This window comes from Ambystoma mexicanum, chromosome 11 (assembly GCF_040938575.1).
Source record: "Ambystoma mexicanum isolate Mex_15411 chromosome 11, UKY_AmexF1_1, whole genome shotgun sequence".
In the NCBI taxonomy this organism is placed as follows: domain Eukaryota; kingdom Metazoa; phylum Chordata; class Amphibia; order Caudata; family Ambystomatidae; genus Ambystoma; species Ambystoma mexicanum.
Window position 1 is genome coordinate 1,475,744,008 of NC_090934.1, and position 25,485 is coordinate 1,475,769,492.

Sequence of the window (25,485 nt, forward strand, 5' to 3'; positions counted from 1 at the left end):
GTGAAGCGCCAGGTTTTCAGAAGTTTGCGGAAAGTCCGGTAGGATTGTCCGCTCTCAGGGCAGTACGTTCCAAGTGCAGCTACTATGAGCGGAGGAACGCGAGCCGCCGGCTCTAGCCCAACTGAATTTAGGGGGCTAGGAGGCCCGAGCCCGTGGCCCGTGGAAAGGAGAGGAGAAAAGGGTGAGTGTGGCATCTTACCCCAGGGTAGAAAGCCAGAGCCCGTGGCCCGTGGAAAGATGATCCGGTGAGCATAGGCAGTTCTGGTCGGTCTCGTTGACTGGGGGGGTTTAATGATTTTTTGTGAGAGATGGGGGCAGAGTTATAGAGCCACCTGCGGGTGATCAACCACGTTCTGAAGGTGCTCCACTCTTGTATTGGGCACCACTTGCGGCCGAGAGATGGTCTCGCCTGGGGATGCTCCATTCCTGTATTGGGAGCCACTTGCGGCCGAGAGATGTTCTCACCTGGGGATGCTCCATTCCTGTATTGGGCACCACTTGCGGCCGAGAGATGTTCTCCCCTGGGGATGCTCCATTCCTGTATTGGAAGCCACTTGCGGCCGAGAGATGTTCTCGCCTGGGGATGCTCCATTCCTTTATTGGGCACCACTTGCGGCCGGGAGATGTTCTCGCCTGGGGATGCTCCATTCCTGTATTGGGCACCACTAGCGGCCGAGAGATGTTCTCGCCTGGGGATGCTCCATTCCTGTATTGGGCACCGCTTGCGGCCGAGAGATGTTCTCACCTGAGGATGCTCCATTCCTGTATTGGGAGCCACTTGCGGCCGAGAGATGTTCTCGCGTGGGGATGCACTACTCCTGTACTGGGCACCACTTGCGGCAGAGACATGTTCTCGCCTAGGGATGCTCCATTCCTGTATTGGGCACCACTTGCGGCCGAGAGATGTTCTCGCCTGGGATGCTCCATTCCTGTATTGGGCACCACTTGCGGCAGAGAGATGTTCTCACCTGGGAATGCTCCATTCCTGTATTGGGCACCACTTGCGGCCGAGAGATGTTCTCGCCTGGGGATGCTCCATTCCTGTATTGGGAGCCACTTGTGGCCGAGAGATGTTCTCGCCTGGGGATGCTCTACTCCTGTACAGGGCACCACTTGCGGCCGAGAGATGTTCTCGCCTGGGGATGCTCCATTCCTGTATTGGGCACCACTAGCGGCCGAGAGATGTTCTTGCCTGGGGATGCTCCTTTCCTGTATTGGGAGCCATTTGCGGCCGGGAGATGTTCTCGCCTGGGGATGCTCTACTCCTGTACTGGGCACCACTTGCGGCCGAGAGATGTTCTCGCCTGGGGATGCTCCATTCCTGTATTGGGCACCACTTGCGGCAGAGAGATGTTCTCGCCTGGGGATGCTCCATTCCTGTATTGGGCGCCACTTGCGGCCGGGAGATGTTCTCACCTGGGGATGCTCCATTCCTGTATTGGGAGCCACTTGCGGCCAGGAGATGTTCTCGCCTGGGGATGCTCCATTCCTGTATTGGGAGCCACTTGCGGACGAGAGATGTTCTCGCCTGGGGATGCTCCATTCCTGTATTGGGCACCACTTGCGGCCGGGAGATGTTCTCGCCTGGGGATGCTCCATTCCTGTATTGGGAGCCACTTGCGGCCAGGAGATGTTCTCGCCTGGGGATGCTCCATTCCTGTATTGGGCACCACTTGCGGCAGAGAGATGTCCTCGCCTGGGGATGCTCCATTCCTGTATTGGGCACCACTTGCGGCCGGGAGATGTTCTTGCCTGGGGATGCTCCATTCCTGTATTGGGAGCCACTTGCGGACGAGAGATGTTCTCGCCTGGGGATGCTCCATTCCTGTATTGGGCACCACTTGCGGCCGGGAGATGTTCTCGCCTGGGGATGCTCCATTCCTGTATTGGGAGCCACTTGCGGCCAGGAGATGTTCTCGCCTGGGGATGCTCCATTCCTGTATTGGGAGCCACTTGCGGCAGGGAGATGTTCTCGCCTGGGGATGCTCCATTCCTGTATTGGGCACCACTAGCGGCCGAGAGATGTTCTCATCTGGGAATGTTGAGGGCCACTCGGAGTGCCTCGTTTTGGATGACTCCCAGTTTAGGGATAGGAAAATGTACAAACGCTCAAAGTGCCTCGTGGTGCTGCACACGCTGAGTGAAGAAAGGACTGGGCTAAAGGAGCTTGCGTGCTGTGTGTGCTCTGAAGGAGCCTGCGTGCTGTGTGTGCTCTGCCACCCTACACACAGCCCGGCATGGCTTCATAGATATGTGTGCCTTCTAGCGGCCGGCTCTACCACCTGCCAGGTTGGGACATCAAGTCAATGTTTCTGGAGATCCACAACACATCTTTTTAAAGAAAGATTTACATGAATGGAGATGACTTGAACATTGGATGTTTCCTCACAGTACTCACCGTCACCCTCCTCTTCTTCCGGGCAGCAGAAGCAGCAGGAAGCTTTCTGTGGACGGGAAACAACACGTTCAGAGCCATCGCTGGGTCTAAACCACACCCACAGGCGGACATTGAAACTTTCCTAAATACATTTTGGAGCCAAAGTCGAATGAAAGTTTAGGGGAAAGAAAAACCACATCATTGCAGGAAATGGGGAATAGTATACCTACTCTTGGGTCTGTTAAAGCGGTCATATAAGGGAGCCATACATGTGTATAGTATACCTTCAGTAAGATGGGAGACGAGACAGAAGGACAGCACAAGATGGTCTGGACGCCCAAAGGGGACAGATACCTCATTAGAACATTGGCTCTAGGATACAGGGCCATGAGGTCAACCGGGAAATTAAGGGGCTTTCAGGATGAAGCGGGAGGGGCTGGTGGAATGCCTTCTGGCCATGGATGGAGAACGGCACAGAGCCATGAAGCATTGACTGCACAGGAGAATAAAGGCAGCGCCTGGACTGCAAGAGGGCCTCGAGCAGAGCACTTGCATTGACTCACCTTGAACTCATAATGGTAGACTTTGATCATCCAAAGAGGCCCGAACATCTCAGCCAAGTAGGAGGCTTCATTGCTGGAGAGAGAGAGAGAGAGAGAGAGAGAGAGAGAGAGAGACAGAGAGAGAGAGAGAGAGAGAGAGAGAGAGAGGGGGGGGGAGAGAGAGAGAGAGGAGATAGAGAGAGAGAGAGGGAGAGAGAGAGGGGGAGAGAGAGGGAGAGGGAGAGAGAGGGAGGGAGGGAGAGAGAGAGAGAGAGAGGGAGAAAGAGGGACAGAGAGGGAGAGAGAGGGAGAGGGGGAGGGAGAGAGGGAAAGAGAGAGAGAGAGAGAGCAGGGAGAGAGGGAGAGGGAGAGAGAGAGGGAGAGGGAGAGAGAAGGAGAAAGAGGGAGAGAGAGGGAGAGGGGGAGGGAGAGAGAGAGGGAGAAAGGGAAAGGGAGGGAGGGAGAGAGAGAGAGAGAGAGAGAGAGAGAGAGAGAGTGTTCAGGACATGGCACGCACGTGATCAGGGGCAGCTATGAGAATGCACGTATCAAGACGCATGGACAGGTCATATGTAATGAGACATACCTTCTGCCAGAAAGTGTGGGAGCCCCTGAAGGGAGCAAGCCATGCCAAATAACCGCTTAGGCGGCACGATGCCCACCCAGGGGCGGGGAGGCATAGCCCCGTTTCAGCAAGCCATGCCAGACCAGAGGCAACATATCTTTTCAAGTGTCAGACTGATCACCCCTCAAGGACATACTAACATCAAAATATAAGACATTTTCTCTCCGAAGAAAAGTGTCCCGCGCAACCCCAGGGACAGGCTTCTGCCCTGCTAATGAGCCGCTGTGCTGCTGGGCCTGCCTAAGTCAGAAAGCAGTGGGGCCATGTCTGGATTAACCCTATAATGTACAGGGACATCCCAAGCTTTTTAAAATGTGCGATAAATATGAGGCCAGATGAGGTGTGTGATGGGACTGGTCCGCCTAGGGGCATCAACAATCACTTTCTGTGGACATATCACACTAGATAAGTCGAGGTTCACCCCGATTTTAAGATCTTTGGTAGTGCTCGCCATGGATGATGTGGGTTTCGCTCCTAGGTATTTAGCAAGGCTTCCTCAGGGCACTGATACCGCTTTCAAAGTAACGTTCCACACAGCTGCAGGCACTCTTTGACAATAGAACACTAAAAAGTATTTTTCACTAGTACCCGTCGTACAAAGAACTCCAATCAGTAACAATTGTCAAAGTTCACTCATTTTTACTTTGGAAACATTAACCTCACTGCCATGAAAGGACACATTAAAATATTATTTTCCAACTGTTAAAAAGGGGTACAAATAAAATCACCGGAAATAAGACAAAAGAGACTCCTGAACACAGGGGCCCCCTTACCTTGGACAGGAAAGAGATATACAGGTTAGGAGTAGCACTCAAGAAAGGCCACCCACCAAGAGTCGGGGGGGGGCACGTTTCAGGCACAAAGCACAGGATAATAGTACATATAGAAGTGTCTACTGTGTCCACAGCGGTCACCCTGTGCTGGATTGAGGTCTTCTCTGGGGTCCAGCACCTATAGGAGAAGCTGGGACTGTTCCGCTCAGGGTGAGGGACAGGTCACAGGAGAGTGGCGGCAGGAGCACACGCTCGAGAATTTCATCTCAGTGAGTTCAGAAGAAGAGACACATCCCTGTGTGTCACTGAACTGGTGGCAGGGGGGCCTGCGGTGCGCACTGTGGCGCGGGCCAGAGCACGAATCTCACACCTCTCAAAATGAAGGGCTCACAGCGCGTGCGAGAGCAAGTCACGGAAACATGGGAGGGGCGACGTGCAACCATCTCCCCAAAGTGGGCTACATGGAATGTTTGCGATTCAGGTATTGGGGAGCAGACATGGAGAGACCCCTTTCTTGATGTAGGGAATATGATTAGAGGAAGTAGGTGGAAACCGAGGCAGGTTCTATGCACCCTGAAAGTTCCCCATGTGGGGTAACGCAGAACTGTGAAGTCTGCGAGAGAATAAGAGAGAGTTCCAGGGCGAGCCTGGGGTCCTAGAGGCCTTCACAGAAGTGTGCCCATCATCACGGGTGAGTTCATTTCTAGCACAACATTTCCGTGATTGGCAACAATGACTCCACACACACACACACACATCGCTATTATCACAATCGCCCGGAAGTGCTTTCCCGTGTGTCTGTGCCTTTATCCCCACTCTTATCCTCTCACCTTTTCCCGCGTTTCTTTCCTCCACAGACTACAGTCGGCTTTACCCTGGATGGAGCTCACTCTGCCTTTATTCTGGCAAGTCGAGGGGCATAAGACTGCTAGGGTGTGGTTGGGAGGGGAACGCTTATTAGCACGGCACAGCTGAGTCTTAAGGGGCCGCATATTGGCGTCTACGAGTCTGGGAGGGGTGGTCCTAGGTCTTGGGGCCCTCAAGGTCGAAAGCTATGAACAGCAAACACTCCCCAATAAGACTGTCTGCGAAGGAAACAGCCAGACTGTAGCTGTGGACATGGGGGGCAACACTGCATTTCTGGGGCGCAATCTGGTCCAGGAAGTGTTGGCCTACTGTTGACTGATATCTGGTAGCAGACCTAGCAGAGGGGGGTTCTGCCTGCATATCTGTCAGGAAGTGGAAAGACCTGAGATGCAAGGGGGGAAATACTGACAGTTATGGGGCGGGGGGGGGGGGGGCAAATACACAGCTGCATGGAAAGAGGCATGCCCAGGAAGGCCTCACAAAGGTCAACGAGGTCACTTAGTCTGGGTAGAATAAGGTACCCGAAATTCAAAAAAGCTTCCACTTATGCTTGTAACATGAACCTGTGTTTGCGTTGGTCCAATAAAGTCTATGGGCCTCATTCCGAGTTTGGCAGAGTGGAAAAAATTGGTAGCAATTCCGTTACTTTTTTTGGTGGTAACAGAATTACCGCCATTGTTACCACGCCACCATATCCTGAGTTGGGCTTTAGTGTCCAGGAATTACCACCAGCATCATGCTGGAGGTAAAGCCTTAACTTTAAAGGCAAACATCGACAGTATTACTGCAGAGGAATTACCGCTCACAGTAATTCTGCCAAAAACCCCATGGAGTCCTGTGTGCTCCTAAAATGGGGACTAACACCGCTCTACCACCAATTGTAATCCTGTGGTAAACCCACAGCACCAAGTGATGGTAACAGTAACAGATTTTGGCGGGAATTCATTGGAATTACCACTGAATTACCGGCAAACTCATAATGGGACATCATGTTGACAGAGTCTAAATGCTGATCAGTAAGGTATTTTATCATTCTTTTCTCTGATAGAGCGGGTATAGATTGAGCAAATCCAGCCCACAAGGTGGGAGTAGTGTGGGTGTTAGGATTTCAAGCCCCGAAAGGGTGTGAGATTTACGTGAAAACACTCAGGTGCTAGTAATAGGATGGGTCCTGTCCTCTAGGTACAGGCAGGGCCCTTAAACTAAGGATCAAAGTGAACAGCTGGGATTGGCAGAGTAACTATAAATGTGTAGGAAAGGTACACGGTAAGTACCGGAGCAGTAAACACTCAATCTGCAGACACTGATTCTCGGTCCATAATATGACTGTGGCTCCTTTTATTTCTAAATGGCCGGCTTCAACCCCGCAGGCGCCTACGAGGGTCGAAGCCGGTGATTAATAAACGAAAGGAGAGCGCACCAAAATAAATGATAGCAGTGCACCTCGCTTTCTTTTGTGTCTTTGTGCTAGGTACCCAAGCCATCAGGCAGCCCTGTAACTCATCATAGCATGTTGGAAAAAGGGCTGCTTGGAAGGTTGGGGCCTCTGTGTTTTTTGTAACCAGAAGCAATCAAATGCTCTAACCATGCAGGCAGCTCTTTAACCACGCGGCTCTGGTGAGCTAAAGGGCTGTCTGAGGTGTTTACAGTCTGGGCTAGTCACGGTGAGCCGGCAGGGCCGAGGCTCTGGAGTACTTTTTGAAGACTGGCAGGGCTCTGTCCTGGATAGCTCCGGCCCACTTAAAGTCCTGGTCGTACCTGAACATGGATAACTCTGATGATCTCCTAAGCAACCCAATCGAAATCGATGCTAGACTAATGCCAGGCTGCAGCCAATGAGTCCTGATGAATATTTCCAGAAATCTACTCCCAGAGGGCATTTTTCAGGCTCGGCGCAGGAACGAGGCGGCTGACTGAACTCATCCACCCTTTTGTTTAAGTTTTTAAGACGTGCTCACGGAAAGTATTCGCATGCGAGCTGAGCCAAGATTCCTGCACCCAGTGCGGTACCGAGCCCTTGTCTTTATGGAGTTTGCCTGCGTCCAGCTGGAGGCTGGGCTGAGCCTCGGGGGAGGGACACGCGTGGACAGCTGGACCCCAATGGTCCTGTGAATAATACGGGGGCGGATAGTTCTGCTAGTAAACGTCTATGTCAGCTGCTGTCAGGCGGTAGTAGAAATAGGGATCCCATTTGTAACACTCCCTGGAGTTTCCAATCCGCTGAAAGACTCATTCCTTTCATGCCCAACTCATGGAAACATTGACCTCGAGTCCAGACTGACTTACCAGGCGAAGAGGACGCATGCGTACATGACGGCCGCCCCGATTACCGCCACCGTGGTGTCTTCAGTCTGCAGCCCATCCTGGCTGACGCTGGGGAAGCAGGCCGACAGGTTCCTTCCACCGTACAGCACTGCCCAGGAGTGGCAGGAGGAGGACGCAGTGGGGAGAGATAGAAAGGGAAAGAGGTTACAGGGTTGTGGAATCAGAAAATACAATATTAAGGCTTTTCCACCATGCAAAGAGAAATACACCGACACAGGCTTGTAAAGATTCCCAGAATCTTTATTGCAATTCTGTACAGTTTACAAAACAAAGTACACAAATAGCTATTTGGTCGTCAGCACATCACAGAGACCACCGGCAGGGTTCAATGTGAGTAGTGAGCAGAATTTCCTAGCTGGACATCGACGCATTTATACAATTTCGTTATAATGATGTCCAGCCTCCTTCAAGTTAATCATGTACTGGGCTAGGGTCGCGTCAGGTTCATTCCTAATTTACATATCTCGTGCATGCGGTTTACTTTTTAATACATTTGCTAACAAACACTATTATTTTCTTGGTTTAACGTAGCGTTATTGTTCTTGTATACTTGTAGGTTAACATCGCCGATTCAATTAATCCCCTGATCCCGAGGTCAACAAAGGACAAGGTCTACATGACCATAACATGTAGCCTGAAGGCAGGTTGGACATTAACTCTCCTACAGAGGTTGAAGAGGTTAAAGCAAGAACAAGAGAACACCATTTTAGGCCACAGGGTGACTTTGTACGATAAACTAAAATGGCGACTTTAACCTAAAATGGAGGCTTGATTCACTTAAGGTCACGACCTTGCAATACGGATTTCCTCGCAAAGCGACTGGGCATAGGCCAACATATACACTGAGGACGAAACAATATTATATCAGTTCTAACAAACCCTCCTTTTGGCCTATGCCAAGCACTAAACTACCTTCAATCACTTTCCGACTAACTCCACATTTCAACGTCTATACACCCCAAAACATTGGCAGACATATCTATTGCCATTAGATCAGACACTAGAGTTTCTTTCAACACATACTCCTTGGAAATCTTTTCTGGGGCGTATATTTCATGCCCTAATACACTAGTTGCTTGCGCGCAGCACCCCCCTAATACTGAGCATATACCAGGGAGACACTGTATACAACAACAAAGGAATAGAAAACTTCCCAAGATAATCAGCAGGGCCGAAAACAACTTCCATCCCCACGACCGTAGGAGGTCCCAAAACCATGTACTAAGTTCCCAGATTCCCTCAGGAACATGCACTTCTGAACTAAGAACATGTAGATTTTGGATAGCCCTAAAGATCGTTGGAGAGGAGTCTGGTACGTAAACGCAGCAAGCGGGACCCCACTAATTTACATACTCCTCCACGCTCAGCCAGAATGACATCTTATGCCATCCGGTTCTGAAGAGCCACTAATCTTATCGCTTTCTGTTCTAACGTCATATTATAGAGTATGTCAGTGGTCCGGTTGATGGTTCTCTCCAATACTCTCACTAGTCCCCTGATATCTTCTGAATACGTAATTTGCCCAAAAAATGGCACAAAGGATTTCATGATGTCTCCTAGAGTTAGCGCTGGAGTATCTCCTTTTACACCTCGTTGTGGACGAGTCTTCGAAATTTCTGCAGTAATGGCAATAAATACCCCAGGTAATAGAATCCCTAAATAGCAGGTTCTTTGCCAATCCCTGGGCAACCACGGAAATGCCACATTACCGCAAAAAAAATAGACAGGTTCACCTACGTACAGAGGTCTGTTCTCACTAGTCAAATTCGCAACGTTGGCGCATTTCCTAAAATGACCCATTGACCGTGTTCCATTCCTCTGTATGCAGAAGGATACTGAATCGGGGCTAGGGTTAACAGAATAAGATGGAGGCGTGGCATCCTTATTGTCTATAGGAGCCATTTTGAAAGAGATCAAAGACAGAAAAGGATGAGACAATCTATCAGAGGGCCTAACAGAAGCAATGTTTGGCTTACTCTTATTTGCAAAAAGCGAGCATCCCAGGGGCATCAAACATTCTTTTCAAAACTATTTAAATTTGTACCATCAAAGTTCCCTGAGATGCTGTCATTCCATCGACCAAAAAATAGTGCTCTAAGAGAAGCGTAACAGGCAGTTTTCAAAGGTAAAGGATGAAAGTACCAACTTAGCCCCTTGTCCCCATACTGCGGTAAATGCAAGCAGATCCAGCAGTTGGTCCTATTTAAAATTGCATGAGTGTCATTCATTATTAACAGAAGGGTATTATTCTGATAGTTCCGTCTATGCAAAGAATCTCTAGGGGATAAGGTATGCAATTGCACAGAAGGAGTGGGGAAAACAGATACATTTTCAACAGGTAAAAAGTCCTCTAGCTGATATGCTTCCTCCAGATACCATAACCCAAAACCAATAGTTACTAAAAACCCAGTTATTATTAGGAAAAGGCAACAATACACTTTGGGGGTCCCCTTACATGCTTGATCATTGTCTCTGCTAGTCACATATTTATCTAAAAGTTCGGTACGAGCGGTAGCGGGTGCAGGCATCGTAGTCTTCAATCGAAAAAACACCAATTGTTCGTTTGCTGGCGACTCCAGTCGTGCGTCTTCTTAATGTCTTTCCCACAACCTTTAGCCAACAGAATCCTTTCGTACAATCGGGCCAAAAGACAAGCCCTCAAATGATTTCCTCAATCGCACAATCAAACCGTGCTGTACGTCTATTTCCTTGGACGTAAGTTATACTTCACAATTTCTGGTGCCGAAGGATCAGATAACAAGATTTCGTCACTTCCCACTGGAGGTGGCGACTGAACGGAAATGGGATCAGAAAATGATTAATCTGGAAGTACCACTGTTGGAGAGTGCGGTGACAAGATGGCTGTTTTGTCTGGCCTTGCAAACTCTGGAACGGTCTCCGATACTCTCGTGTCGGTTGTTGCTGTTTCGGGCACGTTGGTTACAGCAGTGGAAAGGGATTCTGTGTCTTCTGTATCGTATGGCACGGGCTGCGGGATCCGTTTGGTGTGCGTCACATGGATCCATTTCTTATGACCCGCTACCCGCACAGCACTCTGGGTGACTAGCAGGACCTGGTAGGGACCTCTCCACCGAGGTGCAAGGCAAGACGACCTCTCAAAAACTTTCGTGAGGATCCAGTCCCCCAGTCGTAGATGTGACCAGAACCCTAGTAACGTACAGGTAATGCCTCTCGCACCTGGTGATACATTGAAAACAGATTTTTAGTCAACTGGTTACAGTAATCTGAAAGAAGCACATTCTCTATATCCCGCAACAAGCTACTTTTTGGCATACCCCAAATATTATCAGGCCTCCCCATCACCACCTCAAAGGGAGAGAGCCCAGTTTTAGTTTGAGGGGTTGTTCTCATCGACAGCAACACGATCGATAAGGAGTCCGGCCATTTTAACTTGGTGCCAGCACACGTCTTAGCAAGCTTGTTCTTTATAATGCTGTTATGCCTTTGCACTAATCCGGCACTTTGGGCATGTCTGGCCGAATGGAACCGTTTATCAATCTGTAATCCTTTGCATATTTGTAGGATTACAGCAGCGATAAAGTGTGGCCCATTATCCGACCAGATGACTCTCGGCAGCCCGAACCTAGGAAAAAACTCTTTCAACAGAGTTTTTGCCACGGTAATGGCCATTGCATCTCTAACAGGGAAGGCCTCAACCCACTTACTAAAAGCACAAATGACAACCAACACATATTTAGGATTGTTGCAACGTTCCATTTCAATAAAATCAAAGTGGATAACCACAAATGGAACAGAAGGTGGAGCGAAACTTCCTCTAGGAGTCGAGGTACCTTTTCCTACATTATGCTGCAAGCAGACCATGCACCCTTGGACAAAGCGCTCCGCAATTTTGAAAATGTTATCATTGGCCCATACACTGTGTAGCATTTTAGTCAATTTACGTGCGCAGACATGTGTCGGACCATGAGCCATAATAACCATCATTGTAATGTAGGCGTCAGGGAGTAACCATTTTCCTTCAACATTGTCCACCCAACACCCATCATCATCCAATCTTCCTGCACCCTCGATCCATATCTTAGTTTCCTATATGGTAGCATCTGCCTGAATATCTTTTACAGCATCGATACTTTCACCCAAAGTGCAAATATTTACAGTTTCTTTTACAGCATACATTTCTGAACTAAAATCAGTGGCAGTTTGTTTAGCTATCTGATCAGCAAAAGCATTCCCTTTTCCTATATCATCTGTAACCTTTTGATGTGCTGCAAATTTTATGATAGCTAACTGAACAGGGAGTGCGAGTGCTGAAAGTAATCACACTATTAAAGTGCCATGCTGAATTTTTGTGCCGTGTGAGGTCAAGAAACCTTGTTCTTTCCAAAGTCTACCGAAGTTGTGAACCACCCCAAAAGCATACTGACTGTCAGTATATATATTTACTGTAAGCCCTTCAGAAATTTCACAAGCTCGAGTTAACGCTAAAATTTCTGCGGCCTGCGCAGAATTATGCATAATTCTTTTGGTTTCCACAATCGTGCTTAAAGTAGTGACGGCATAAGCAGCCGTGGATGTACCAATCGGAAGTTTAAAACAAGAGCCATCACAAAATAGCTCTCCTTGTGGGCTATTCAAAGGCATGTCTTTCAGATCGATTCTATCTTTAGTCTCTTGTTCTGTCACATAAAGACAATCGTGTGACGTTTCGTCACCATCAACAGTATCTTGCGGGACAGGTAAAAGTTCAGCCGGATTTAATACACAACACCTCTGAATTTGAATGTGGGGTGCAAACAAGATCAATTCATATCTTGTCAATCGTGCAGAAGTGAGGTGTTGCGTTTGAGTTCTATTCAATAAAATATCTACAGAGTGAGGTACCATTAGGGTTAACGCATGACCCAGGACCATTGCCTCACTCTGTTTTACAGACGCAGCAGCGACAGCTCTCAAACATCTCGGCAAAGCGCATGCAACAGGATCAAGGATGGATGAGAAACAGCCGCACGGCCTATTCTTCCCTCCATGTTCCTGCGTTAACACAGCCAAAGCACATCCATCACGTTCATGCACATACAAAACAAAGGCCTTTTCATAATTCGGAGTTCCTAAAACCGGCGCCGAACACAGCGCGGTTTTGAGCAAGTCAAATGCTGTCTGGTGTTCCAAAGTCCATGGCAATTGCAAAGAAATGCCCTTCTTTGTCAAAGCCAGCATTGGTTTAATCGTTAACGAAAAGTTAAGGATCCACAATCTACAGTAAGAAGCCATACCTATCAGGGCTCTAACTTCCTTCTGCGTATTTGGGACAGACAAGCCAGAAATAGTTTTTATTTGTTCAGGTGTCAACCGTCTTCCCTCCTTTGACAGGAGATAGCCTAAATAGGCGACCTCCTGACAACAATATTGGAATTTTTTGAGTGAAGCTTTGTGGCCATGTTTTGCTAGATGACAAAGCAACAACATGGTGCCTTCTTTACAGGCACTCTCAGAATCAGCAGCCAAGAGGAGTACATCTACATACTGTAGTAGCGTGCAAGTAGTAGGCAATTCGAGAGTATCGAGCTGCTCTTTTAATGCCCTACTATAAATACTTGGACTCTCAGTGTACCCCTGTGGTGCACGAGTGAATGTGAACGAGCGTCCACCTAGGGTAAACGCGAACTAATACCTACTATCCTTGTGTATGGAACATTTCTGTGCTCCTGTATCTACTAAAAATAGATGCTTCCTATTTCCCACGGCCATCTCAACGTAGGGGCCTTTCTGATGAACGGGAATAGCCGTTGGTTCCAAATCCTGCTTCAGGCAATCCTAGCAAAATATAATATCGTCAAAAGGAAGCTCTTCAGAGAGGTACGCGACAGAAAGGTGATCAAAAATGTTTCTATTATCCACATTCGAAACTTGCTTAACCTGTGAAGGAGGTTGCTGTGATTTTGGTGCAAACTGACCTCTACAGGGGCCCCTCTACCTGGGTGAGCTCTGGATCGTCTACCCATGTTCCCAAATGACCTTTGCTGCAAGGTCGGACATTGTGCGCACCAGTGACCTTCCTGTCGACAATAGGCACACTGGTTAATGGTTACCCGAGCCAGGGGCGTACTTCCCTGTGGAACGTACTGACCTCTAAATTGATTACCCCCTCTAGGGTTTCTAACAATCTGTTGTAATAGGACTTTTGTTTTCAGGTCACCCTTTTTTTCTCAAGTTTTTCCTTTTCATTATTCACATGATTTTCATAGTACTGAGCCATGTGCAGTACTTCTGATTGAGACTTCTCCCGCCAAGCGCTTTCGGAAGACGTAATCTGTAACTGGCTGTCAGGCAGAAATCCACGTACAATTAATCGACAAACAGCCTTTTCCCTGACTCTGTGCCTAAGTCTTGTCCACTGAAATCTGAGAATACCTGCTCAAACGGATTGAAAAAATCAGTAGCACCTTCAGACTTTCCTTGGGCACAGGCCGTAAGCTTGTCCCAAATGATTCTTTTTTCAGGAACTATAGTTTTTAATTTTACAATAATCCTATCAGGCAAAGTTAATATCACTTGAGGTGGTCGCTCGCCAGCTGGTTTTTCTCTGTCCAGCCTAACCATGTTATCCCATGTATCTCCTAACCCAGGTACATCATCTACAGTCCTAATCTGTTTCCACAAATCAACTGGCAGGAGTACGGGAAATAATAAATCAATATCACTTAAGGTGAATATCGATGACTGTAAGACCGACTCTATTTCTTTATAGAACCCGGTCGGATTCTTTCTTATATCGGGAATAGATTGCTTTATGGTGTTCACTTCCTGCCTTGAAAATGGGACGTGAACAAACTGTGATACGTAATGTGCAGGAATTTCCCCCGCGAGTATTCCTTGTGCAGCATCGACCGAAATCTCAACTTTTGGTAAAAATGTCGGAGGGACCTCTCTCATAGGCAACTGAGGAGTAGGCAGCTCTGAACGCTTACTAAGCAACAGAGCCAAATCAAGTGCTAAGGCAGTCGAGGTAGTCTCAATCGAAAAGGCTCTCTTATAAACACTCAACAATTCTGCGGGACAACAAATCTTTCTTCTTACACACTCATTCTGCAGCTGCTCTACCATAACCTGTATCACTTTCTTTTGCATTTCTAACGTATACTGACTATATGTGTCATATACTTCATCTGGAGTGATCGACATATCCGAAATCCATCTTATCGCATCCTTTGTACAAATTTGTGCTTCATCACCTTTGAATTCTCAGCGAGGAGAAAACCGTTTCTGTAAGTACATAATACCTAAACTACCACCATCTGCTTCCTCATTCTGTAACTCTTCCAACTCCTTCCTATACTCAAAAATCCTCTCAACATGCTCATATACCTTCTCCGCAGTATCTCTGGACAACGCTAAGGCGTTCAAATCCTGTAACCCCTGTGGGAAATCTACATCATTTAGTCTATTCCACATTATACTTAAATGAGTCCCTAATCCTTCAATAAAAACATTTTTCTCAGGAATACCTTTTAAATTTTCGAGTGTGGGAAAAACATCAGCTTGTTCACCCTTCTCCATGCAATGTTTAGCCCAAGCAATCAATTCACTCTTTTTATCCGGGGACACAGTATTACGAGTCACAACCCTTGATCCTGCTCCCTGGTCTACTACAAGTGATATGGAATCACTTGGAAGAGGAAGAGTAGGCACATTCTGAATGTCAGCAGGTGTAGGCAAGGGGGCAGGCAAAGGGGTGACGGCTGGAAGAACAACAGGAAGAACAACAGGGAGGACCGGAGGAACTATGGGAGGGGGAACTACAACAGGAAGGGGCAAAGCACCAGGAGGAGGGACATATGGAGGTGGTGCGGAGGCATCAGGCCTTCGTTCATGCAAAAGTTTATGAATCAATTCGTCTAACGTATGAAAATCTTTTGAAGGGTAGATTTTCTGAATGCCTAATTGAAATGCCCTGTCCGTGTTCCTAACTGACTCCAATTCTTTATTTTGATCATGTAACCGTGACTTTTCAACACTTGTCATATGTCGATGCATATGTTTCTCTCTTTTGTTACTGCAAAGCTTCTGTTTTCCAACTGTGTAATGCATCAAATGCTGGAGGTCTAGCCTTTTTCTTTACCAATACAGACTCTAGATGTTCTATTCGAGGGATTTCAAAGCTACCATTGGTTGGCCACCGAAGATTAGAGTTATGTCTGGTCTGTCTGTGCCAAATGTCATTAAATGCTATACTACCAAAGCCTTTCTTACAGTACATAGTACATGCCGGCGACCCCTCCTGTGGTGTGGGGCGGCTATCTTCCAAAGATTGTCTGTCGCTGCGGAATAATGCCCTAAAGCAGGCAGACAATTTCCCAGGCATATTAAAGTTCTGGTGTTACCTGGTCAAATAATTGTGCTCACGAGTACAATGCGTCAAATTCAAATTGTCAGGGTTAGATTAAGAATCGGGTCACAATTCACCTGACCAAAGGACTCGGAGGCCCGATCGGGTTACTAAGGACAATGCTAAGGACCCACGTGCCTGGTGATTTCGGCAAATTTACCCACCTCGATATATGGACCCTCGTCAAGATGTCGTCCCGGGCTACAGCTCACCGTTCAGGGATCGGATCGTGCTGTTCTGTCGAGGAATTCACTTCTCGTCCAGAGGGGCCGTTTCTGTTGGCACCGTCCGATCCCGGTCCGATAGCCGAGCCAACCTTCAACAAGACGAAGTCGATCTTGAGGGTCCCTATTCGGGCGCCATCTGTGGAATCAGAAAATACAATGTTAAGGCTTTTACACCATGCAAAGAGAAATACACCGACACAGGCTTGTAAAGATTCCCAGAATCTTTATTGCAATTCTGTACAGTTTACAAAACAAAGTGCACAAATAGCTATTTGGCCGTAAGTACATCACAGAGACCACCAGCAGGGTTCAGTGTGAGCAGTCAACAGGATTTGCTAATTGGACATCAGCGTATTTATACAGTTTCGTTATAATGATGTCCAGCCTCCTTCAAGTTAATCATGTACTGGGCTAAGGTCGCGCCAGGTTCGTTCCTAATTTACATATCTCGTGCATGCGGTTTACTTTTTAATACATTTGCTAACAAACACTATTATTCTCTTGGTTTAACTTTATACTCTTTACATATTGCTTTAATACAGATCATACAGATGTTTCACATATCGTGTTTAGATAGCGTTATTGTTCTTGTATACTTGTAGGTTAACATCGCCGATTCAAGTAATCCCCTGATCCCGAGGTCAACAAAGGACAAGGTCTACATGACCCTAACATGTAGCCTGAAGGCAGGTTGGACATTAACTCTCCTACAGAGGTTGCAGAGGTTAAAGTAAGAACAAGAGAACACAAGACAGCCATTTTAGGCCACAGGGTGACTTTGTACGATAAACTAAAATGGCGACTTTAACCTAAAATGGAGGCTTGATTCACTTAAGGTCACGACCTTGCAATACGGATTTCCTCGCAAAGCGACTGGGAATAGGCCAACATATACACTGAGGACGAAACAGTATTATATCAGTTCTAACAGGAAGAATAGGTTCCGCAGGAGGGGAGTCCACAGAGAGAAGCACAGGCACATCCCAGATCCCACCAAGCAATCGAATACAAACAGAATCTAAGGAACGCATTCCAGGACGCACCACACAACATAATGTGAGATACCCACAAGAGGAGGACCCTGAAGACTGAATACATAGACAGACCAAGAAGGAAGCACTTAGACGACTCATCCATAGCATCCCGGCCCCATACCACACCCAAAGCTCCAGCAGACCAACTTCACACAGATAGCAAGTGAAAGGGGCCACCCGACCCCTGCTCCGCTACCAAGGAGGAGATTAGGCACAACAATCACATTATACATAGTTCACTAGAATACAAGAGGGTGTGCGCCGCGCTGCAACTCACAACAGTCAGACCGTCAAGATAGTATAGTAGCAACTAATCCCACCGGTAGGAATATATTTTAAACCGGACAAGATGCACCACAACCAGGATTCTCACCCCACTAACCCTAGCTTCAAATCTCTGCATACCTAACTCACCTGAAAACTCACACAACCATCTGTCGCCCGATAAACCGGAAGCAGTTCACCACACCACATCAACAACGAACACATAAACAGCACCAACTGCATACGTGGTCTCGTCCCGGTCCAAAACCCACACCAAAGCACAGTGCACGGTGTATACCGAGCTGAAGCCGCCAACAACACACCACCTCCCCCACTCTCCTACTCCCCTTCACCCGACTAACCCTACCTGCCCTCCTTCTCATTTGCAGATCGACCACAGTGCCTGGGGAGCAACTCCATTGGTGACGGTGCGCAATATAAATACCTTTAACATTTAACATCTGTGATGTGACAGGGAACATGACATAGCACTGAACACATGAAGGAATGGAGGAGAGATCATGAGTTCAGGCGCAAGCATCTCAGAGCGTCCTACATATGGCCAGCCCCTCCTACTTCCTCCCTATATCAGCACTGAGGGAGACCTGGGCAGTGGCTGCGAGGCCCGGACACACTCTACAGGAGCACATCATTAAAAACAGCAGCTGCATCCACAGAAAAATACACGTATGAGCGCTCCTATAACAATAATCGCTGAAAGCCACTAAAAACTGCATTGACTGAATGGAGGCAGTGGTCAAATACTAAACAAAGACCACAAAATTCAGCTAAAAAAGCATCGCTTAAAATGAGGTTATGCTTGAAACCTAAAACCTAAAAACTGTTGAAATTCCCCAGCTATGGTATGTAATGCAATCATAACCCCCCCACCCCACCCCCGCAAACAGGAATCGCCCCACCTCAAGGGAGACAGCCAACTGGGCAACACCCACGGAGGAGCCAACAGCATCTCCAGAAGACACAGGAACCACCCACACCAAGGCCAGTAAGGGACCACCAGCTGGGAAACCCAGATCCTGCTGATGACCCTCGGAAACAGGGGAATAAGAGGAAAGGCATAAAGAATCCCGGAGGCCATGCCAAGGAGAGAGCATCCACCCTCAGGCCCCCGGGGACGAGTCTGTGAAAAAAACGGGGACGCTGATAATTGCAGGGGAAGGCAAAGAGGTCCAACCAAGGAAGGCCGAAATGCTGACACACTTCCAGAAAAACCTTGGGCAAAGGGACACCCCCCCCCCCGAGACCGGCAACAACACCCTGCTGAGATGGTCCACAGTCACATTGTCCACCCCCCGGCTATGGACAGCCCTCAAGGAGACCAGGAGAGCCTCCTGCGAGGCCCTGATGGGCAAGGCCAGATCCTCCAGGGAGCGGGACCCTGTGCCCACCTGTTGATTGATATAAGCCAGAGCAGTGGTATTGTCCGTCCGAACCGGAACATTCATCCCCAGGATCGAAGGCCAGAAGACCACCAGGGCCCAGAGAACAGCAGCCAACTCCTTCCAATTGGAAGACCTCTCCATGTCGGTACCCAGTTATTTTACTGAATACAAAACAGGGTGGTACATTTCACCGAGGTATATAACACCGAAAAAACCACCAAAAATGTTAATTAAATAAATTAAATATATATGGGGTAGTGGGGTAAGGGGTTAAAATGGGTCAGGATGTGGTTGGGGTGGCATTATAAGGGTGGGAAAAACAGGGGGTTTAGGGGTCGTCCCCCAAATAAAAAAAAAATATATATGTTTTTCTATATTATCACCGCAATTAAATGTACCACTCTGTAAATTGGGGCCGTAAAATCACATATAACCCCCATGTCCGTAGGACACCACCTCTTCTGAAGAGACAAGTCCAGGAGAGTCACCCCCTGAGCCCAGGCCACTGGCATCAATGGTAAAAATGATCGGCAAGGATTCCAAGATGGCCGCCGACACCAGGCAGACGTGTGTCGACGGCGCTCTGGTCCCTTCAACCTATTTTGGCGGTTCCACCACCCCCTACGCGTTGAAGAGCCGAGTGCTTTAGCGATCTGCATGTCCCCGCGCCTGGGGGCAGCCGTGGATGAGACAGCAGCTGGCAAAAGAAGAGGTAGTTGACCCGGCGAACACTGGAGGCCTGCGGGCTTGAGGGGCCCTGTGTATAAAGGCGGGACGGGATCGGAGTCCCCGCTCCCACCCCCCCCCCCAGGCAGAGGAAGGAGCTGAGCGGTATCGGGAGGGCTAGATTGGGAGCCACCTCGCCGACCAACGGGTGAGGGGATCGGCATGACTCCTCACCCCCCGGGAGCTGCGGCGGTCGGACCCGACCGGGAGGAGGAGGAGAATTGTCGGCCGGCCCCGGTGCAGGGGGCGGCCCTTGGGAGTGACTCGGCGGGACTGCCGTCCCGGTCTGCAGGGCCCCGAATCTTGGCGTCACCCTTCAGTAGGGCATGGGGTGGGCGCTGACCCCGGATCAGGTCGGGAGCTGCCCCCGGCGCCCTCTTCGAGACTGTGGAGTGGCCTGTTTCGGCAGCGGCTGGAAGCACGGAGGCGGGAGCCCGCAGCGAGGAGAGCGGGCTCAGCAGCGGAAAGGCCCAGCAGCGGAAAGGCAGCCGCAGCAAGAGACAGTGAGTGGTGGGGGAGCGGGGCCCGGATTGCATTGGCCCTGGGGGGGCCTGGAGGGGGAACCCCTTGGGTCCGGTGGAGTTGCGGGGTGAGGGGGCCGTCTCTGGGCATGGAGGGCCCCACCCCCGCTGCATCGTTTGGGTGCCGGGGTGTCCGGGACTGACGCCCACTCCCCCAGGGGTAATACAGAGCCCGGCTCTGCGCTAAGGCGCTGGAGCGTCCAGGACTGACATCTGCTCCCCACCCCAATGTAACGCTGACCCCGGCCACACGCTGAGGCACCGGTGTGCCCGGGTCTAACGCCTGCTTCCCCCCAACATAATACGGAGCCCGGCTACGCGCTGAGGCGTTGGAGTGTTCAGGGTTGATATCTGCTCCCCCCGGCATAATAAGGAGCCCGGCCACACACGTCGGGCAGGCACAGCACAGATTCACACACCCCCACTGACTGGGAGGACGCACCTCCATCAAACCCAAAAGGAGTACCAGGAACTGCAGTAATAGGGGGCTGTGACCTAGCCTGGTCAGTAACAGCTTCTTGAGGAGGCACAAACAGGGCCCTTGTCCCTCAACTATGGCAACCAAAAATAAAAGCAAGGGGAACAAAAGCGGACAGTCCCAGGGGGAGCCCCCCGGCCCCATTATAGCCCTATGGGCAAGCAAAGATGCAGCTGAGGAACGCAGGAAAGGAAAAAGTTGGAGCAACTCACGAAGCGGGGAAAACCAGACTTTCTGGGGCTGCAAGAAATGCATCTGCTCCGTAAGGATCAGTGCCGCTTGAGGCTGAGAGGGTTTGACCAGGTATTTCAGGCGTCTGGTCCCACGAAAGCGGGGGCTGCCGCTGGCCATCAGAGGCACTGTGAATTTCCGCATGGAGGACACCCTAAAAGATAAAGAGGGTAGGTTTGTGCTGGTGAGAGGCAAAATCGCAGAGGAGATGTTCACAATAGGGGTTATTTACGCGCCTAACACGGGGCAAGACCCCTTCCTCTGCGACCTTATGTTGAGAATAGGTGACTGGGCAAGGGGCCAGATAATCATAATGGGTGACCTAAATATTGCATGGGACAAGGCTAAGGATAGATCAGGGGCACCTAGGAATCGGGGTGGAGGGGCGGTGGCCTAGGCGGAACTAAGGGATAAAGTGGCGAGCATAGGGTTGAGGGATGTCTGGAGGGAACTGAAAGGGGACGCAGAGGGTTACAACTTTCTTTCCGAAGTCCATGGGACACAATCTAGAATTGACTATATCTGGGTCTCGGCTAACCTGGTGGGTAGAGTTAAGGAGATAGAGGTGGGGCCCATGGGAATAGCTGATCACAAAATACTGTCAATGCAGCTGGAACTGGTAGTGAGGAGAAAGGGATTATGGGGTTGGAAATATCCGGAATATTTGCTGAGAGATCCTTTGGTAAGGGATGAGATAGAGGGCAAGATGAGAGAGTTTTTTGATAGCAACAAGAGAGGGGACACGGGAGAAGATATAAGGTGGGACGCATTTAAGGCTACGATGAGGGGAGAAATCATAGCAGCCAAAGCACAAAGACAGAAACAGCTACAGGTGCTGGAGTCCCGGCTGGAGGCAGAGGTCGAGGAGGCGAGAGGCAGGGTGGCGGCGAATCCCAGTAGGTCTAATCAGAAGGACTATAGGAGGGCGGTGGGACAACTGGGGGTCCTCCGTACCAAAAAACGGAGGGGCCCTGCTCTTTGTGCGGCAAAAATTCTATGCTAAGGGCAACAAGGCTGGCGCCCTGCTGGCCCGCCTCCTTCGGGGAGCTGCCTTGAAGAACACAATCATGTCGTTGAACTCAGATATGGGGGATAGGGTTAATCGAACAGAAGACGTTCGAGAAGCCATTGCTGAATTTTACGAGACTTTATATACACCACAGCACCCCTGTGACCAGGCCCAGGAGACATTCCTGGAAGGCGTTAACTTGTGCAAACTTGATGAGGAGGCCCAGTTTATTCTTCAGCAAGACATAACGGAGGAGGAAGTGAGGGGGGTTATTCAGAAGCTACCCGCAGGAAAGGCCCCGGGCCCTGATGGGTACTCAGCATCTTTCTACAAGACCTTTGCTGGGGTGCTGGTACCACAGTTGACCTATCTCTTCAACTCCTTTAAAGGTAGTGGGCAAACCACTTCATCTATGAAAGAAGCCAAGATTGTCCTGATTCTAAAGGTGGGCAAGGACCCTCTCGAGAGATCCTCCTATAGGCCAATAGCGCTTATTAATGTAGATGCAAAAATATACTCTAAAATAGGCTTGTGGGGCTTCTCCCGGACCTGGTCCATCAGGACCAGGCGGGATTTGTGAAGGGGAGGCAGACTGCGGATAATATCAGAAGGGTGGCCCACATAGTGGAAAAGGCAGAAAACACTAGTACCCCGGCAGCGCTTCTATGCTTAGATGCGGAAAAAGCGTTTGACCGGGTGGAATGGTCTTTCCTCTTCAAGGTCATGGAAAAAATGGGGCTTGGAGGCACTTATCTACAGATGGTCAAGGCGAACTACGAGGGCCCTCGAGCGAGGGTTTTGGTTAAGGGAACCTTATCTAGATTGTTCCAACTCCAACGGGGTACAAAGCAGGGTTGTCCCTTATCGCCCCTGCTTTATGCGATCTACTTAGAGCCCCTCCTACAGGCGATTTGGGAGTCGGAAGGGATACAGGGAATACCGTTTGGGGGGAGACAGCACAAAGTGGCGGCCTTCACGGACGATATGTTACTCGCCCTGACCAACCCCATAGAGTCAAGTAGGCAATGCAGGCTATTATTAGAGGACTTTGGGGAAGCATCCGGCCTGCGCATTAATATGCATAAGTCCGAATTGATGGACCTGACGCTGGCAAGGGAGGAGAGGGAGGAATTAAGAGAGTCAACGCCCTTCGCCTGGCGTCCGGGGGGAATCACATACCTGGGGGTGAGAATCACTCCAGCCCTTGAAGGGTGGTATGGGGCGAACTACCCCCCTCTTTTGCAAAGAATCAAAAAGGACCTCCTTAAGTGGCGGAATCTCGGGATTTCCTGGCTGGGGAGGCAATAAAAACGGTCACCCTCCCGAGGCTGCTCTACCGCTTCCAGGCTATCCCCCAGGCAGTCCCGGACAGCTTTTTTAAGGAACTCCAGGCGATAACAAATGAGTTTATATGGGAGGGGAAAAGGGCAAGGGTCAGCAGGCAGCTGCTTATGGCTCCAAGGAGGGGCGGCGGACTACCACTTCCCAACTTCCGACAAGATTACGAGGCGGCCCAGCTAAGGGTGATTAGGGAATTAGCTTCGGGAAGGGGAGGGAAAACACTGGGTTCCGATGGACACAGCGGTCACGCAGCATGCATTCGGGGAGGTCCTGTGGCTACCCAGACACCATCGGCCAGGCCATATGTATCTGAGCTCCATCACCAAGTTGGTCGCGGACAACTGGGACAGACTGGTCCAACGCAAGGAAATCACAACCTATCCATCCTGGGCCTCCTATCTTTAATAATAAAGACTTTACCCCTGGGCTGGAGGGAGGGGCATTCAGGAACTGGCGGGAGGGAGGCTGCCGATGGATGCGTGACATGTTCATAGGAGGGGAGATCAGCACTTTTGTAGAGTGCAAAAGGGACTTCGCATTGGGGGAGGGCAAAAGGCTGAGATACTCGCAACTGAGGCATTGGCTCCTACACCCCACGAACAGGGAAGCGGCCACTAGACCGCCGACCCCTTTTGAGAAATTCTTGATGACCAAAGATGGCTCGAAGGGCCTAATTTCGCAGCTTTATAAGATCCTGGATGACGCTACCCCGAGGCCGCAATGGGCATATATGGGAAGGTGGGAAAGCATATTGGGCAGGGAAATAGAGAAGACGTAGTGGAAAAAGCTATGGAGGAAAATCCCTAAACTGGCAAAAGCCTCGCAAACCCAGGAAGCTTGGTATAAGATACTGTACGGGTGGCACTATACTCCAGCTCGTCTGCGTAGGATTTACCCTGGGTCATCGGGAACTTGCTGGACGGCATGTGGTCAGGAGGGCACTGCGGAACATATCTGGTGGGGATGCCCGAAAAAAGCCCTGTTCTTGGAAGACATTAAACAGGCGATGGAACAAGCCTTTGGGTCAGAGGGAGGCATATCCCCGGAATGGTCTCTATTAGGTCTAAAGCCAGTAATAGCGACAGGCGGCCCGAGGGGGAGGGAAAGAGCGAGGGTGATGCTCACTTTGGCGGCAATGACAATCATCGCTCAAAGATGGAAAGGCACAAACGTACCGATGTTCCAAGACTGGTTGCGTAAAGTTTGGGAGATAGTAGCGATGGAATGGGCCTCCTATGCTATGAACAATGCAATACAGAACTTTGCAAGTGAGTGGGGAGAGGTCCTCACCTTCCTCAGGGATGACTTCAGGATTGACTGGCGCCCACAGCATTTGAGACTCCTGGATCTGGAATGATCCTGAATGAACACTTAGAGGGGACGATAAGCCACGCAAACCTTGCAGCAGCACCAAGGGGGAAAGGGGAGGGTAGGGAGGGGGGAGTTTTGGGGTTTGTTACATTTGTTAAAAAATTTAATAAAGAGAATAAAAAAAAAAAATGATCGGCAAGGCAGGGGACAAGGGCTCACCCCTCTGGAGATGGGATCTGACCAACCACCAGTGGAGAAACGCCCGAGGGCGGAGGTGATCAGGATCAAAGAGTCGTAAAGAAGGGACGCCAGCAGCCAAAGCGAGAGCAGGAGACGCACCAAAGGTCTCAAATGCGGCCGTGCCCAGGGGATCACAAAGACACAGGAAGCCATGTGACCCTGGACACAAAAGAAATCTCTGGCCGAAGCATTGGTCCTGCCTAAGATATCCTTGAGGAGAGAGTGGAGCCGGGAGGCCCTGTCCAGCGGGAGCCGAACTAACCCCTCCCAGGTGCAGAACTGGGCACTGATGAATTGAAGAGTCTGAGAGGGCGACAAATGGGACTTCTAAAGATTGAGGAGAAATCCCCTCCTAACCAGGACACGACACCTAAGACGAAGATGGGCCACCACCCGTAGCCAGGACACGACCCAGATCAACCAATCTTCCAAATAGGAGTACAGCTGAATCCTGGCCAGGCGTAAAGATGCCACCAGGGGAGCCAACAGCTATGTGAAGACCCGCAGTGCAGACTTGCGACCAAAGGGCAGAACCCGGAAATGGAAGTGATCCTGCCCCACGGCAATCTGCCGGAAAGGTTGATGATTCCGGAAGATGCTAATAAGCGTCCTGTAGGTCGAAGGAAGCCAACCAATCCCCCCATGACACCGCCAGGATAATGGCCTGCAGGGTCTCCATCTTGAAGCGTCGAGTCTGCACCCAGGCATTCAGGTTCTGTAGGTTGATGATGAGGTGAAAGGGGAGCCTTCCCGGCTTGAGGACCAGAAACACCCGAGAATAAAAGCCAGACCCCCTCTGGCTGGATGGTACCCGGGACAGTGG

The 25,485-nt window shown here is 49.8% G+C and overlaps 1 protein-coding gene across 2 annotated transcripts in view; it reads right to left on the reverse strand.

Annotated features, from left to right (window-relative positions):
* The window catches only part of SERINC4 (serine incorporator 4), a 273,311-nt gene that overhangs the window by 181,863 nt on the left and 65,963 nt on the right, over positions 1-25,485 (reverse strand). For both annotated transcript variants that reach the window (XM_069625182.1, XM_069625181.1), the window contains 3 exons: positions 7,471-7,597; positions 2,941-3,013; positions 2,399-2,444 (listed from right to left, as the gene is read on the reverse strand). In XM_069625182.1, coding sequence (XP_069481283.1) covers positions 2,399-2,444; positions 2,941-3,013; positions 7,471-7,597 — 246 coding nt within the window. The remainder of the gene's footprint in view (positions 1-2,398; positions 2,445-2,940; positions 3,014-7,470; positions 7,598-25,485) is intronic.